The following is a 15,077-nucleotide window of genomic DNA, read 5'->3' on the forward strand; positions in this document are numbered from 1 at the left end:
TTAATACCCACCACCATTTGGTACAAATTTGGCAATTTCCAAAAAAATAAAATCCGTTAAAAATTCTGTTAAAATCTTAAAAATACCGAATGCTTATACGACGACGTGCATAGGCAACTTTTGTCATAAGTTATTACAATATTTAAATGCGAAACTTGAAGAAAAATCTGTTTATAATGTAGCTAAAATCATCAAAATTCCGAATATGGGGGCTACCGTTATATGGGAGCTATACGTAGACGTGGACCTGCACAGACAATTTTCTGGCATGGGCTGAAGTAGCCACTATGAACTTCACATGCGAAATTTGAAACAATCCCGGTAAATAATGTCGCTAAAATCATCAAAATACCGAATATCGGGGGGTACGGTATATGGGGGCTATATGAAGACGTGGACCTACATGACCCATTTTCTGTTTTATGCTGCAGTATCTATTACGAACTTCAAATACCAAATTTGGAACAATTCCGCTAAATAATGTCGCTAAAATCATCAAAATACAGAATATCGGGGGGTACCGTTATATGGGGACTATATGAAGACGTGAACCCACATGGCTCATTTTTTTGATTTAGGATGTAGTATCCATTACTAACTTCAAATACCAAATTTGAAACGATTCCGGTGAACAATGTCGCTAAAATCATCAAAATACCAAATATCGGGGGGTACCATTATATGGGGGCTAAACGAAGACGTGGACCTGCACAGATAATTTTCTGTCTTAGGCGGTAGTATCCATTACGAACTTCAAATGCGAAATTTGAAACAATTCCGGTGAATAATGTCGCTAAAATCATCAAAATACCGAATATCGGGAGGTATCGTAATATGGGGGCTATATGATAACTTGGACCTACATGGCCCATTTACGAACTTAACCTGCCTACTGGCAAAATATACATCTGTGCAAAATTTTAGCCTTCTATCTCAATTTGTTCGAAAGATAGCGTGATTACAACAGACAGACGGACAGACAGACAGACAGACACACAGACGGACATGGCTAAATCGTCTTAGAATTTTACGCTGATCAAGAATATATATACTTTGTTGGATCTGACATGAGTATTTCGAGGAGTTGCAAACGGAATGACAAAATTAATATACCCTCCATAGTATGGTGAAGGGTATAAAAGTATCAGTCGGTTTTGCCGACAGATGTATACCCTCAGCCAATGTATGATTATTTAAACATATTTTGACTCCTGTTATCATTCATTCAAATGGAGAAGGTTCCGAAAGAATAGGCCAAAATTGTCCATTTCGTCGTGGACCTAAATAATAATTGGTTATATGAGATATGTGGCAAATTTTTCGACCGAAGTATTAAATTTTCATACAGGTAAAAATATTACTATGGGCAAAATTATAAAGATAAAAGTATTGAAAATTCACATCCTTTGTGAGTGAGGCACCAGACGGGTTTCGCAGATAGATATTAGCAAAAATGTTTGTGTGTGTGATATTTGAATAGAGTTCAATACTTATTTCGCTTTCTTTATGCGTTTTGTTTTTCAAAATCTTGAAGAAGGTACCACAACAAATGGTGTGATATCTACCATCTTTATAACAGATCTTGTGTTGATGGAAATATTGAGATGTACCAAGTCTTGAATGGAATCGGATGTTAATTTCGCTTTTTATGACCTCCATGGATATTCAAAATGTTGACCTTTTGTGGGGGATGTACCATGGGGAGAGGGTCGAAATATTAAATCTCGTTTTATGAGCTTCATGGATATTCAAAATTTTGACCGTTTGTGGGGGAGGTACCCGAAAGAGTGGACCGATATATCCCATCTTCACGCCAGACCTTGGGCTAATAAAAATATTGTTATGTGTGTAATTTGAAGGCAATCGAACTCTTACATCACGTTTTATAAGAGTTAGAATTATTTAAAATCTTGACGCTTTGTGGGGAGGTACTTGATGGAGTGGACCGAACTTGTCCACTGACGTAGCACTGATGCAAAAACTAAGATTAGCAAAGTTGGAGCAAAATCGGATTATCATTTCTCTTTCTGTGCAAAAAATATTTTATTATTATTTTTTTTTTTTTTTTTTGAAAATTTTGTGGGAAGGTATCAGATGGAGTGGACCGATATTGCCCATCTCCAAACTCGATCTAAGTCTGATAATAATATTACGATGTCCCAAGTTTGGACCAAATCGGATACTAAGATTGGATCCAGACAGATTGACGGACGGACATCGCTAGATCGACTCCAAATGTTCTGAAACAGATTTGGTCCAAAGAGACCTAGGGTCTAAAACCGTTATTTCGACTAAGCACGTTTTAACCATATCAAATGATATAAGTATACCCTCTCTAGCCATAATGAGCAAGACGTGTCTAGATCTAACAGAATTGCTATAAAAACTATTAATAATGTTTTGTTTGTTTGAACTTTTGAAAAAAAAATATTGAAAATGTTCAAGATTTTTTTAAAAGTAAGATTTTGTATATGTTTGAATATTTAATAAGTAACATGCGTGGTAATTTTTTGCGAGCAAATTTATATTGAAATATTATCATAAAAATCGTTCTTTGCAAAACAATGGATACTCTGTAATTATTGTACCCTAGCCTGCAAACAAAAAGAATCTGCAACTTTTTTCGGTCTCAAAATGCTAAGCGCTTTGTTATATCAATATTCAATATTTAAAATTTAGTTTTTGAAACGTTTTGCTTCATAGGGGACATTTTTATAAAATTCCAAATGTATTTGATTTAATTCAATTACAAACTAAGCTCCCCATGGTAAAGACGGCAATTTTCACCTGAATAAATAATTGGCATTCGCATTCATCGGTTTCATACGAAATACATTCATACCTTCCATATGTTGGCGTCCTCTTTTAAATATTTCATTGTTGTTCACATTTTAAAATGAAATTAGCAGCATATATCGAACATAAGTGCATGGCAACAACAGAGCTAATTGAATAAAAAAGCGTTTCAACACAGCTCGCCGGCCATAAGTGAGTTATGTGCGACACTACATCCGGTGGTAGGATATTTCATTAAAATCGCAAATTGTTCTTTGCGCCGGGGTAAAACGAAGCATTCTATTTTTTGCCAATTTTCAAACATAAATTTAATGGCAGTTGGTAACAGGTTGTATTGCCGATATGAGAGTATATTTTATGATAATTGAAAAGCCATATTCTTTTAATGTTTCAACAATTTCTGCCACAACAATGGGCACTGTATATCACTTACCTCCAATCATGAGCAGCAAATCCTGGACAATTTGTTTTGCATTGTTCACAGCGCACACCATCCTCGACTTCACGAATAATTACGCCCTGGAATGAAAGAGAAGAGAGAGAGAGAGAGAGGAAAACGAAATATGAGAAACCATATAATTCACATGAATACCAATAAGAGTGCACTTAATGGCTGTCCATAATTAGTGTTTCCCCCATTAAATTGAGGTCAATTTGTGTCCCATAGTAGGGACAAAGGTTCAAACATAAATCAATGGAAAATGTTTCTGTCCTCAAGGAGAAAACATTATTTGAGCATTTATTCATGTAATAAAACACAAATGCATCTCATTTTTATAAATATATAATTATTTAACAAATTTGTTCAGAGAATCTCCGAACGATATATTTTAAGTCTGGAATAACATTATTATAGTTTAAGCACTTCTCTTACACAGAGCTTTATTTAAAATTGTCCAGTCCATTTCAAATTTTATTTCTAACGGTACATGGTTAAATCGATGGGTCCAAAAGTGGGCTAACATGCTCATGATACTCTATGAAGGCTGAATAAATCATAGTCATATCAATCTATTAATATTGTTGTTGAAATATTGATATTGTCACAAAAACTTGTTGCATACTTTTAGGATTTCCATTAAATAAAAGGAATACGAATGACATAAACAAAACGATTGAACGAACTTGTTTTGTGGGATCAAAATACCACCACGCAGCCGTGTAAAGCTTGGAAAAATAATTAGAGATTAGTTTTAATTTTTCCCTGACGTTAAAAATGTTTCTGCACCGATTGTATGCCAGTTTGCCTTATTTTTAGTTTTTCAAAACGGAATTGAATATATTCGTCAATATTGGACATTTACATAGACCAAATCGTGATATCCAAAAATAAAGAAAAATAAAAATTAAACAAAAACAAGTAAGCAAAGGCTATAGTCGTGTGGGGCCGACCATGTGATACCCTACAACACTACAATATGTTGGAAGCCCTCTTATGTCCAAAACTATTTTGAAAGATTTTGTTTTTGAAATAATGTCATATAGCCCTTCTTAGATGTTACTCTCATTTACGCACTCCGCCGCGTTGTTATGTATTCGAAAGAAATTCAACAGAAGTTGTGCTTGTAAATACAGGTTGAGATAAAACAAGTAAAAAAGCAGTAAGTTCGGCCGGGCCGAACTTTGAATACCCTCCACCATTTGGAACGAATTAGAAAATTTTCAAAAAAATAAAATCCATTGAAAATTCTTTTAAAATCTTAAAACACTAATATCGGGAGGTGCCGTTATATGGGGGGATATACGATATTGTGGACCTATATAGACAAATACCTTTCAGGGGTTAAAGTGCTTACAATGAAATCCTTGTGTGGATTTTCAAAGAATACCATTGGAATATATAGTTAAAATCATCAAAATACCGAATAACGGTGGTACCGTTATATGGGGGCTATACGATATCGTTAACCTATATAGAGAACCCAATGTCGTTGGGTAAAGTGAAATCATCAAAATACCGAATATCAGAGGGTACCGTTATATCGTGGACCTATGTAGACAACTCTCTTTCAGGGAGTAAAGTACTCACAAAGAACTCCTTGTGTGGATTATCAGACAATTCCGTTGAAATGTGGGTAAAATCATCAAAATACCGAATATCGGGGGGTACCGTTATATGGGGGATATACGATATCGTGGAGATATATAGACAATTCTCTTTCAGGGCGTGAAATACTCATAAGAGACTCATTGTGTGGAATTTCATACAATTCAATTGAAAAATGTGGCTAAAATCATCAAAATACCAAATATCGGGGGGTACCGTTGTATGGGGGCTATTCGGTATCGTGGACCTATATAGATAATTCTCTTTCAAGGGATGAAGTAATCACAAGTAACTCCTTGTGAGGATTTTCAGACCATTCCATTAGAAAATGTGGCTATAATCATCAAAATACCGAATATCAGGGGGTACCGTTATATGGGGGCTATACGATATCGTGGACCGATCTTCGAACTTAACCTGCCTGCAGACAAAAGAGAGATCTGTGCAAAATTTTAGCTTCCTATATTAATTCGTTTAGACTGTAGCGTGATTACAACAGCCGGACAGACGAAAAGACGCACGGACAGGGCTAAATCGTCTTAGAATTTTACACTGATCAAGGATATATATACTTTGTTGGGTCTAAAATGATTGTTTCGATGAGTTTCAAACGGAATAACGAACTTAATATACCCTGCATACTATGTATGGTGGAGGGTATAAAAAAACTGCAACAAAGTCAAACGCCATTATTTTTACATTTTTTTTTAAAATTTTATTGAATGAAAGCAAGTAAACACGATTTTTTTTGTGTTTACAAACTGCTGGACAACGAATGATTTCTCATCGGAGAAAACCAAATTCGACAGTTCACCAATTTCGGTCAAGCGAAGCAACTCTTTAGCTCTTTTGAGTTTTTTTCTTCCTGTGGCGGTGTAAGTTCTTGCACTTTTTGGAATTTCAATGGCTTTATTCCAAACTCATTTTTCAATGGAATATTGCGATATGTTCAGCACACGAGTCATTTTTCGGCCACTGCGACGCGGGTTTCGATCAAGTCGCTTCTTTACTTTTCGAACCATTTCTGCTGACGTTGCTGTTTTTCCGTTCATTTCCTTGACGTCGGACGTCGGGCTCACGATAACGAGCAATGGTGCGAGACACAAAAGATTTATTCACATTTGATCATATCTTTTTTAGTTTTCTATCATGCTGTAATGTCAGAATATTGTTAATCATTTCTTGTTGTATGTATACAAAAAAGTCGCGTATTGATACTTCTGTGCAGCAAAATGGTATTAAATTCATCAGATTAAATTACCCAATGACGAAATGTTCTCTTTGAGCTTACAAATCGTATTTTCGACTTCTAAAGCGACTACTGATGATACAGAAAAGACTAGAAATCAAAAAATAAGAATGCTTTTCACCGAAAAAAATTTAACCTGTTAAATCTTTAAAAAGCACACTACTAACCCGAATTAAGCAGTGTGTACATTTTAAGCGCCAGTTGATTTCAATTAAAATGTTTGTACTATCTTAATTAAAGAACATACTGTACATCCATGTTTAGTTCCGCTGTCCTTTTTTAGTCAGATAATTCTAAAAAAAGTCTATTTCACTGTCAAAGAAAAAGCGGCCTAAAGTGAAAATGCCAAATACGTCAGACAAAGTACTTCCCTTCTTATTCATGTTGAAAATTCCGGCCAAAACGGAAGTGCAAAAGCCATTCATCTCAAGTACGTTTTTGTAGATTTGCCGGCGTTTGCTGCTCTATGTTGCAATTTTCCAAAGGACAAGGATTGCACATGTTCCACGCTGCACCACGAAGAAGCTAACGCTACCAACACCTCAACTAATGTCACCCATCAGTCGTCTCTCTAATTGGATGTAGGTCATCGATTTTTAGCGTGAACTTTGAGCAAAAAAAAAAAAAAAAAACAAGAAATTGTGTCGTCAACTTGGGGGGTAATGGAAAAAGTTTGTCTTCGAAAAGAGAACACGCAGCCTTAGTCCACAAACAGAAAGTCACTTAGGTAAGCCATTGAAATGTCGTCGTTGCAGCAGCCGGCTACCCCAAATAAAAAGGGGAAATGAGTGTTTTCGGGGGATATTTTTGTTATAAAAACGTAGGACATTTTATAAATAAGATTTCAAAGAGTTTTCGTTTTTAAGGCAACAACTATTCATAAACACAGACACAATTGCACGCACACATTCTCATAACCGGCAAATCTCCCTATTGCTGGGGTAAACAAGAAGAGTACGAATGGCTATGAGAGAGTGTGAAACTAGTCTATAGTAGCCATTTGTAAGAGTTTATAAACGCTGAGGGGAGTGTAACGTGCCATTGTTGTTCCACTTTCGAAATGCAAAGGACACTCCAAGGAATGTTGTTTGTTTTGTATTGCACTCTCACAGCGGTGGCCAGAGAGCATTGCATTGCTATGTCTGTAGGTTTATTTATATTTAACTCATTACACTTGTACTTGAAGTTAATGTGTTCTTCAAAAGCCTACAATGCAATTGTGTGCGTGTATGTGTGTGTGTGGATACGAATGTACATTAGCGTAAGTCTACAATGATAGTCTAAAAAATTCAATAGTTTCTCTAAATCTTTTGAAAATCAAAACGAGTCACGGGGAGACTTAAGTAAGGTTTCCCAAACTTCGATTTCTTTTCTATTGAATTCTTTACATATACCATGCGGTATTGTACGAAATTGAAAGTAGGAATTTGCAAACAAACAAACGAAGAGAAGCCTTTCGATTGTTCTGGAGATAGAGGCCATTTGATCTTGTTCTCTTCGGTCTCTTTCACACGTATGTTGAAAATATTATCCCCAATTTCCGAGCAGATTTTCTTTCATTTGAAAGGATAGAACATCTCCTTTGTATTTTAAATACGCTTTCGAAAACAACATCATTCATACCTCCCTATCAAATATTTCCTTGGACCCCTTTTTATACCCTCCACCATACATAGTATGGAGGGTATATTAAGTTCGTCATTCCGTTTGTAACTCATCGAAATAATCATTTTAGACCCAACGAAGTATATATATTCTTGATCAGCGTAAAATTCTAAGAGGATTTAGCCCTGTCCGTCCGTCTGTTGTAATCACGCTACAGTCTAAACGAATTAAGATAGGAAGCTAAAATTTTGCACAGATATCTCTTTTGTCTTCAAGTTCGAAGATGGGCTATATCGGTCCACGATATCGTATAGCCCCCATATAACGGTAACATCCGATATTCGGTATTTTGAAGATGTTAGCCACATTTTTCAATGGAATTGTCTGAAAATTCACACAAGTAGTTCCTTGTAATACTTTACCCCCTGAAAGAGAATTATCTATATAAGTCCACGATATCGTATAGCCCCCATATAACGGTAACATCCGATATTCGGTATTTTGACGATTTTAGCCACATTTTTCAATGGAAGTGTCTGAAATTCCACAAAAGGAGTCCCTTGTGAGTATTCTACCCTCTGAAAATTGTCTATATAGGTCCACGTTATCGTATATCCCCCATATAGATGTACCCCCCGATATTCGGTGTTTTGATGATGTTAACCACTTATTCCAATGGAATTATCTGAAAATCCACACAAGGAGTTCCTTGTGAGTACTTTACCCCCAGACATAGATTTGTCTTAATAGGTCCACAATATCATATATACCCCCATATACCGGCACCTTCCTATATTAGATATTGTAAAGATTTAAAAAAATTAATGGATTTTATTTTTTTGAAAATTTTCTAATTCGTTCTAAATGGTGGAGGGTATTCAAAGTTCGGCCCGGCCGAACTTACTGCTTTTTTACTTGTTAGCTTTTGATTTTCTACTCGACTAACAAACGAACTTGACCTAGCCCACTTTGGAAACAATTCGTATTAGGACTGTGGACACAATAAATATCGAAAGGAGTATTCGCTTTTATGGGATGAGCAAAATCGTGTAACTTCCTCTGACACCTGCAACAAAAAAATTAAAAGATTTGGCATATGATTTAGGTCAGGCGCGAACATAAACGAAATTGTTCCAATTCTTCTTGTACCTTGCTTTTAGATCTCATACGATGTGAATTCTGTGTCCGATTTTAATTAAACTGTAACAGACCACCTCCAAATCTTAAGCCCAATAGTTATCTAAATACCAAATTCCAAAATTTCATATCCATCGACCAAAATTTAGTAATTTTTGTACAATTAAAATACATACTTCCAAAACCACCTCCATATCTTAACCACAGACACCAGGATATCAGCCTTTTTCCTTCACTCAATACCAATTTTACTTTTCGTAGAGTTATAGAACATTTTTCCAAAACCACGTACACATCTCAATCCCACATACAAATAGAGACATGAATATCAAATTTCGATATTCCAGATCTATTAGTTCACCCAATACCCAGTTTAATACCACTTGCAACTGTACGGGTAATTGTAGTGCACATTTCCCAAAAAAGATCGTCATATCATAACCACAGACACCTACAGTGACATCTACATTAAATTTGAGGATTTTAGCTCTATCCCTTAACCCAAACCCAAATTTAGTACCATTTATACTTTCCGTACAAATATAGGGCTCATTCTCAAACCGCCGCTAAGCTTCAAAAATAAATACCATTAGTAATCTAAACATCAAATTTCAGAATTGTATCTCCTCCCCTTCACCCAACACCAAATATAGTACCATTCCATATGTCCAGGCTGCACATGAACAGCGATCATAATACCAAATCGTAGAGAATATAATACTGTTAAGTACTTTTCATGCACTAATACTACTCGTGCTCAAAACCATATGTTTATCACAAATCTACCACCATCAAGGACCTCAATTTCAAAATCCCAGCTTCATCCATTTACCCTAAGCCAAACTGTTCCAAATTTAATACCTTTTAGTACAGTTCGCACACTTAGTACACATTTCCGAAACCACCTTCATATATTAAAATTACTGTTTTTAGAAGTTACTTACCATTTTAGAAGTTTTGTACCATTTTTGAACTGGGCGTAAACCTAAAGTTTTGGTACATATATCTTGCACTTTATCTGTGACTCCCATTCCAAATCTCAGAACTATATCTCATTCGGTTTATCCAATACAAAAGTACTTGAGTATTATATATATAGATATATATATATAGGGTGAGATAAAAAATTCAACAAAGTCAAACGCCATAATTTTACAATTTTGAATCAATGAAGCAGCAAATATCGGAAATAGCATCAAATTTTAGAAGAGGTTAAGATTTGTTCGAATTGGTCACCTTTGGCACGAATTATGGCCTTAAAACGGCCAATGAAAGCCCGTCGAAGCGCTTTTATGTGCCAAACCTGCTTTCCAAAATACTCCAGACACAATGGTCCAACAAATTCGTATCCGTAGATTTTTGTGCTCTGGGAATGAAGCGAGGAACGATAATATTCGGCATTTATTCTGATGCCACGGTCGAATAATACGAGCGGAGAGCGACCATTGTTTGTTTACAAATTGCTGGATAACGAATGTTTCTCATCGGAGAAAACCAAATTCGGCAGTTCACCACTTTCGGCCAAGCGAAGCAAGTCTATGAGTCCATTTTCTTTCTGTTGCGGTGTAAGTTCTTGCACTTTTTGGAATTTCAATGGCTTTACCCCGAGCTCATTTTTCAATATTTGCCGAATATAATATTACGATATGTTTAGCTCACGAGCTATTTTTCGGCCACTGCGACGCGGATTTCGATCAAGTCGCTTCTTTACTTTTCGAAGCATTTCTGCTGACGTTGCTGTTTTCTACGCTACCAGTATCACGGTAAGGAGCGATGGTACAAGACACAAAAGATTTATTCACATTAAAATGCTTGAGTGTTCTAGCGGGTTTCCAACCAAATATAAAGAAATCACACTCTCACGCGTGTATTCCATCACGAATAACTTTTTTTTCTGGAAAATTCCCACCAAAATACTTGTGTATTTTGGGCGAATGTCTTAGAAATGACAGCGGTCTGAAGTTGGTTGCAGTTTTTCATCTCACCCCGTATATATTCATAGTGTAGCTAATCTTGAAAAATCAATCTTTTATTTAAATAGACGAACCCTATGAAGATGTCGCCAAATACAGTGACAAAACTGCCTAAAATATGATAATTGTTAAGGTAAGGTAAGGTCCTTACCTTAACTGTGACGTATTGCATTTTTCCGGCGATATCTGATATCTCCCTTTAGATTCAAAATTTAAAACACGAACAAACCAGGGGATATAAAAAATATTTGGCTTTCCTTACTAGATCTCACTTGTACTGTACCTAGGAGAAATTTACAGAATAACGGAATGGATCTTTTGTCTTTTAATAACCTTTTGCTCTCTTTTTTCAGTTTGATTAAAAAATTGTACCACTTAATTTATTTATTATTTAGGAAGGCAAGACCAGCTCCAACTAGAAATCGTTTATTAGAAGTACTTTCGAAGTCAAACCAAACTTTAAAGGATTTATTTAGAAACAAATTACGAGCTTTTCAAAAAAAGGTCTGAACATTATTATCGCAAATTTATTGGTTTAGAAAGGTCAATCTTAAAATTTACCCTATTATCGACATTTTGCGTCCTTAAAAGAGTTGTAAACATTAAAATATACAAAAAATGAGAAAAAATATGCTGTAGGATTAAAGTTGCAGGATAACGAAATTTTGCACCTACATACCATACAAACAAAAGCCAAATCCAAACACAAACACACACACACGTTTTGGCTAGTAGTAAAATATTCATACATCATCCGATATAAAATAAATGTAGAACAAGTTCAGCCTCTGCCTAAAAATAGTTGGCTTTTAGCCAAATGCAGCCGAGATGCAATTCGGGATTGTGTTCTTTGTTGTTTTTATTGTTCTTTGGCACAAGTTTGGCCCACTTTTTTGGAATCAAGAAAATACGGCATGCTGGGCGAAACAAAAAATAAAAAGAAACCCACAACCAAAATTCATACTGGGACAACTACAATTTATATTTTTTTGAATGAATGAATGCTGCTATCTGCAATGAGTTGTATTTGTAATAGCCATGAAATGCTGCAATTCCTATCTAAAATGTACTATTTATGCCACATTAGAGATTTTATTGTACCAAAATGTATGCACTGATAAAAAAGGTGGTGTGATTTCAGAAATTAGCATTTATAGTTATTAATGAGACACTATGAGAGATGTTTACAAGAAATAAAAATAATTCTAAAAGAATTATATAAATAAAAGAATTAAATAATAAACTAACAATTTTTAGGAACAAAATGGGAGAAAATTGTGAAACCGACACAAATAGTGGTACATCTTGAGTAGGTGGAAAATTCTTATGGTTCAGAGATCATAATTAATTATAATGTTAAGAAAAGCATCAAAAAATCAAACCTTAAACCTTGATTAGCAAACGAGTTATCAAATTAAATTTATATTATGTCACGGATATAATATATATATATATATATATATATATATATATATATATATATATATATATATATATATATATATATATATATATATATATATATATATATATATATATATATATATATATTATTATCATCATAACTTTTACATTTTTTTTAATCTTATTGAACGAAAGCAAAAAATGTCGGAAGTAGCATCACATTTTAGAATAAGTTTAGATTTGTTCGAATTGGTCACCTTTGGCACGAATTATGGCCTTCAAACGGCCAATGAAACAGTCACACGCTGCCCAAATGTTGCTCCGCGGAGTTTTGGCCCATTCTCAGCGAAGCGCTTGCTTGAGGTGATCGACACTTTGGTATTTTTTAGTGCCAACCTTGCTTTCCAAAATGCTCCCGACTCAATAGTCCAAGGGATTGGTATCCGTAGATTTTGGTGGTCATTGTGTGCTGGAATAAAGCGAGGAACTTCATTTTGTAACCATTCTTGGATGGCGCGTGCTGAGTCATGTTGGAATGTCCAAGGTCTGCGGCCAAAATGTTTGCGTGCCCAAGGCTCTAATACACCCTAAACAATATTTTCGCGGCATTTATTCTAATGCCACGGTCCATCGGCTATTATGGCGGCCCACACCATCACCATGGCCGGTGCTTGAGTTCTGGTGGCCAACCTTTGGCAAGTAAACACGATCATTTTGTTTGTTTACAAACTACTGGACAACGAATGTTTTCTCATCGGAGAAAACCAAATTCCGCAGTTCGCCACTTTCGGCCAAGCGAAGTCGCTCTTTAGCTCTTTTGAGTCTATTTTCTTTCTGTTGGGGTGTAAGTTTTTGCACTTTTTGGAATTTCAATGGCTTTATCCCAAACTCATTTTTCAATATTTGCCGAATAGAATATTTGGAATATTACGATATGTTCAGCTCACGAGCCATTTTTCGGCCACTGCGACGCTGGCTTCGATCAAATCGCTTCTTTACTTTTCGAACCATTTCTGTTACTGTTTTTTTCCGTCCAGCCAAATATAAGGAAATCACACTATCACGCTTGAATTCCATCACGAATAACTTTTTTTCTAGAAAATTCTCACCAAAATGCTTTTAGACGATTGTAAACAGCTGTTATTGGAATAATTTTAACAACTGCCGGACTAGAGGCTTAAAAATGACAGCAGACTGATGTTGGTTGCAGTTTTTTTCATCTCACCCTATATATTCTTTGTAGGTTCTAAAATATATAGTTCGAGGTTTTACAAACGGAATGACAAACTTAATACACCCTCCATACTAGGTGTACTAGGTGTAGGTTCCACACCAATTTTCATATACCTGCTAGTGCTGAACTGTCTAATTAAAAAATATAAATTTTCCTCAAGCTTATTTGCTGAATATTCCTATTTTTCCTTTTTTTTTGTCATGTACCCCAAAACAACTTCAAACAAATGTAATTATATTAGCATTGCAAAACAAAAATGTTTGGCCAATATTCACAAATTAAAATCTCATTAAAAACCAAAATCAATTGGAACAAACAATTTTCATTATTTGTTGAACAATTTCAATTTAATTATTTGGCGATATTTGAGTATTGCCAAAAAATGGTGGGTGAAGTGAATTTCAATTGCTGCAGGGCCAATACTTATTGAATAATAATGACGCTTAAATTGAATTCAAGTGTCTGGTACTTCACAGCTAACTTTAATCCATAAATTGTTATTTTCGAGTAGGAGCATTGTTGTCATCCACTAATGATGGCAACGCGGAAGCCATCGGTGTCGTTTAAAGTGTATTTAAACCAATTTAAATTAAATTAATTAAAATTAATTCAAAATAATATGTTATTTTGGACTTTTCTAAGATAGGATTTAATATTTAATGCAATAACTGCAAAATAAAATATTGCTCCATGCTCACCATGAGTGATTCTCATGTCAAATAGTTAAATTTCTCAATGGTTCAAAACAATGTTGTACCGTTCGCACGCTTAAAGTACGGATGTCCAAAAACCCTGCATTTTCTTAACTCTCCACACCAATAGTAACCCTAAGGCTTAATTTCATGTTCCTACCATTACCGATCACTTGATGACAATGTTGTACAATTTCGTACCTTTGTAGTACCCTAGTAATTTTTCCCTTGAATTTTGAATATCTGAACAGCCTGTCTATTTTAGCCCTCTTCCGCAATTGTAGTCCTTGTACACAATTTCAAAGGTCTAGCTGTTATCAATTGCACACTTTCAACGCTTTGCCTTTTAGTACTTTTTGTGCCTTAAAAGTACAATTTTTTCCCCTCACAGAAAATTTCAAAGTTCTAGCCCTTTCCTAACGCTCAATAGCGATGATGTAACTCTTAGTATTTTACATACTGTTTTTTTTTTTTTTTGTGCTCCACTTATTTGTGCATCAGAGGGCTGCAATGAGTATGATTGAATAGGCTTGATCACACACAGTGGAAATACAATCAAACTCAATCAGTCGGTCAGATGCAACATGTTCATTCGAGTTACTCAAGCCAAACGAAAAAGTTGTGATCAAACATGTATTGATCGAAGTTTTGTGATCGCAATCAAACAACTCAAATGAGTTATTTGTTTACGAACTTATGTTGATTTGTTCATAACGGGTCGATCATCTATGATGAGTCTGATCGGTTTTATTTATCCTAGTTAAGTGAGTGATTTGATTTGATTAAAACACAAATGTTCGAATTTGAGCGAAATCATGATTGTAATTTTACTAAGGATTTGATAACTAAAAGATGTCCCCATTAAAGAAATTGGTACAAATTATATTTAACAATTTTTCATTTTATTTGGGTTTTGGGTTCAATAACTTATTTGAAAAAA

At 35.0% G+C, this 15,077-nt stretch overlaps 1 protein-coding gene across 1 annotated transcript in view; it reads right to left on the reverse strand.

Moving 5' to 3' along the window:
* Nucleotides 1-15,077, reverse strand: part of LOC101894619 (four and a half LIM domains protein 2) — a 326,991-nt gene that overhangs the window by 227,728 nt on the left and 84,186 nt on the right. Inside the window, exon 2 of the mRNA XM_020039089.2 lies at nucleotides 3,230-3,315. Coding sequence (XP_019894648.1) covers nucleotides 3,230-3,315 — 86 coding nt within the window. The remainder of the gene's footprint in view (nucleotides 1-3,229; nucleotides 3,316-15,077) is intronic.

Source organism: Musca domestica, unplaced genomic scaffold (assembly GCF_030504385.1).
Source record: "Musca domestica strain aabys unplaced genomic scaffold, Musca_domestica.polishedcontigs.V.1.1 9, whole genome shotgun sequence".
Lineage (NCBI taxonomy): Eukaryota > Metazoa > Arthropoda > Insecta > Diptera > Muscidae > Musca > Musca domestica.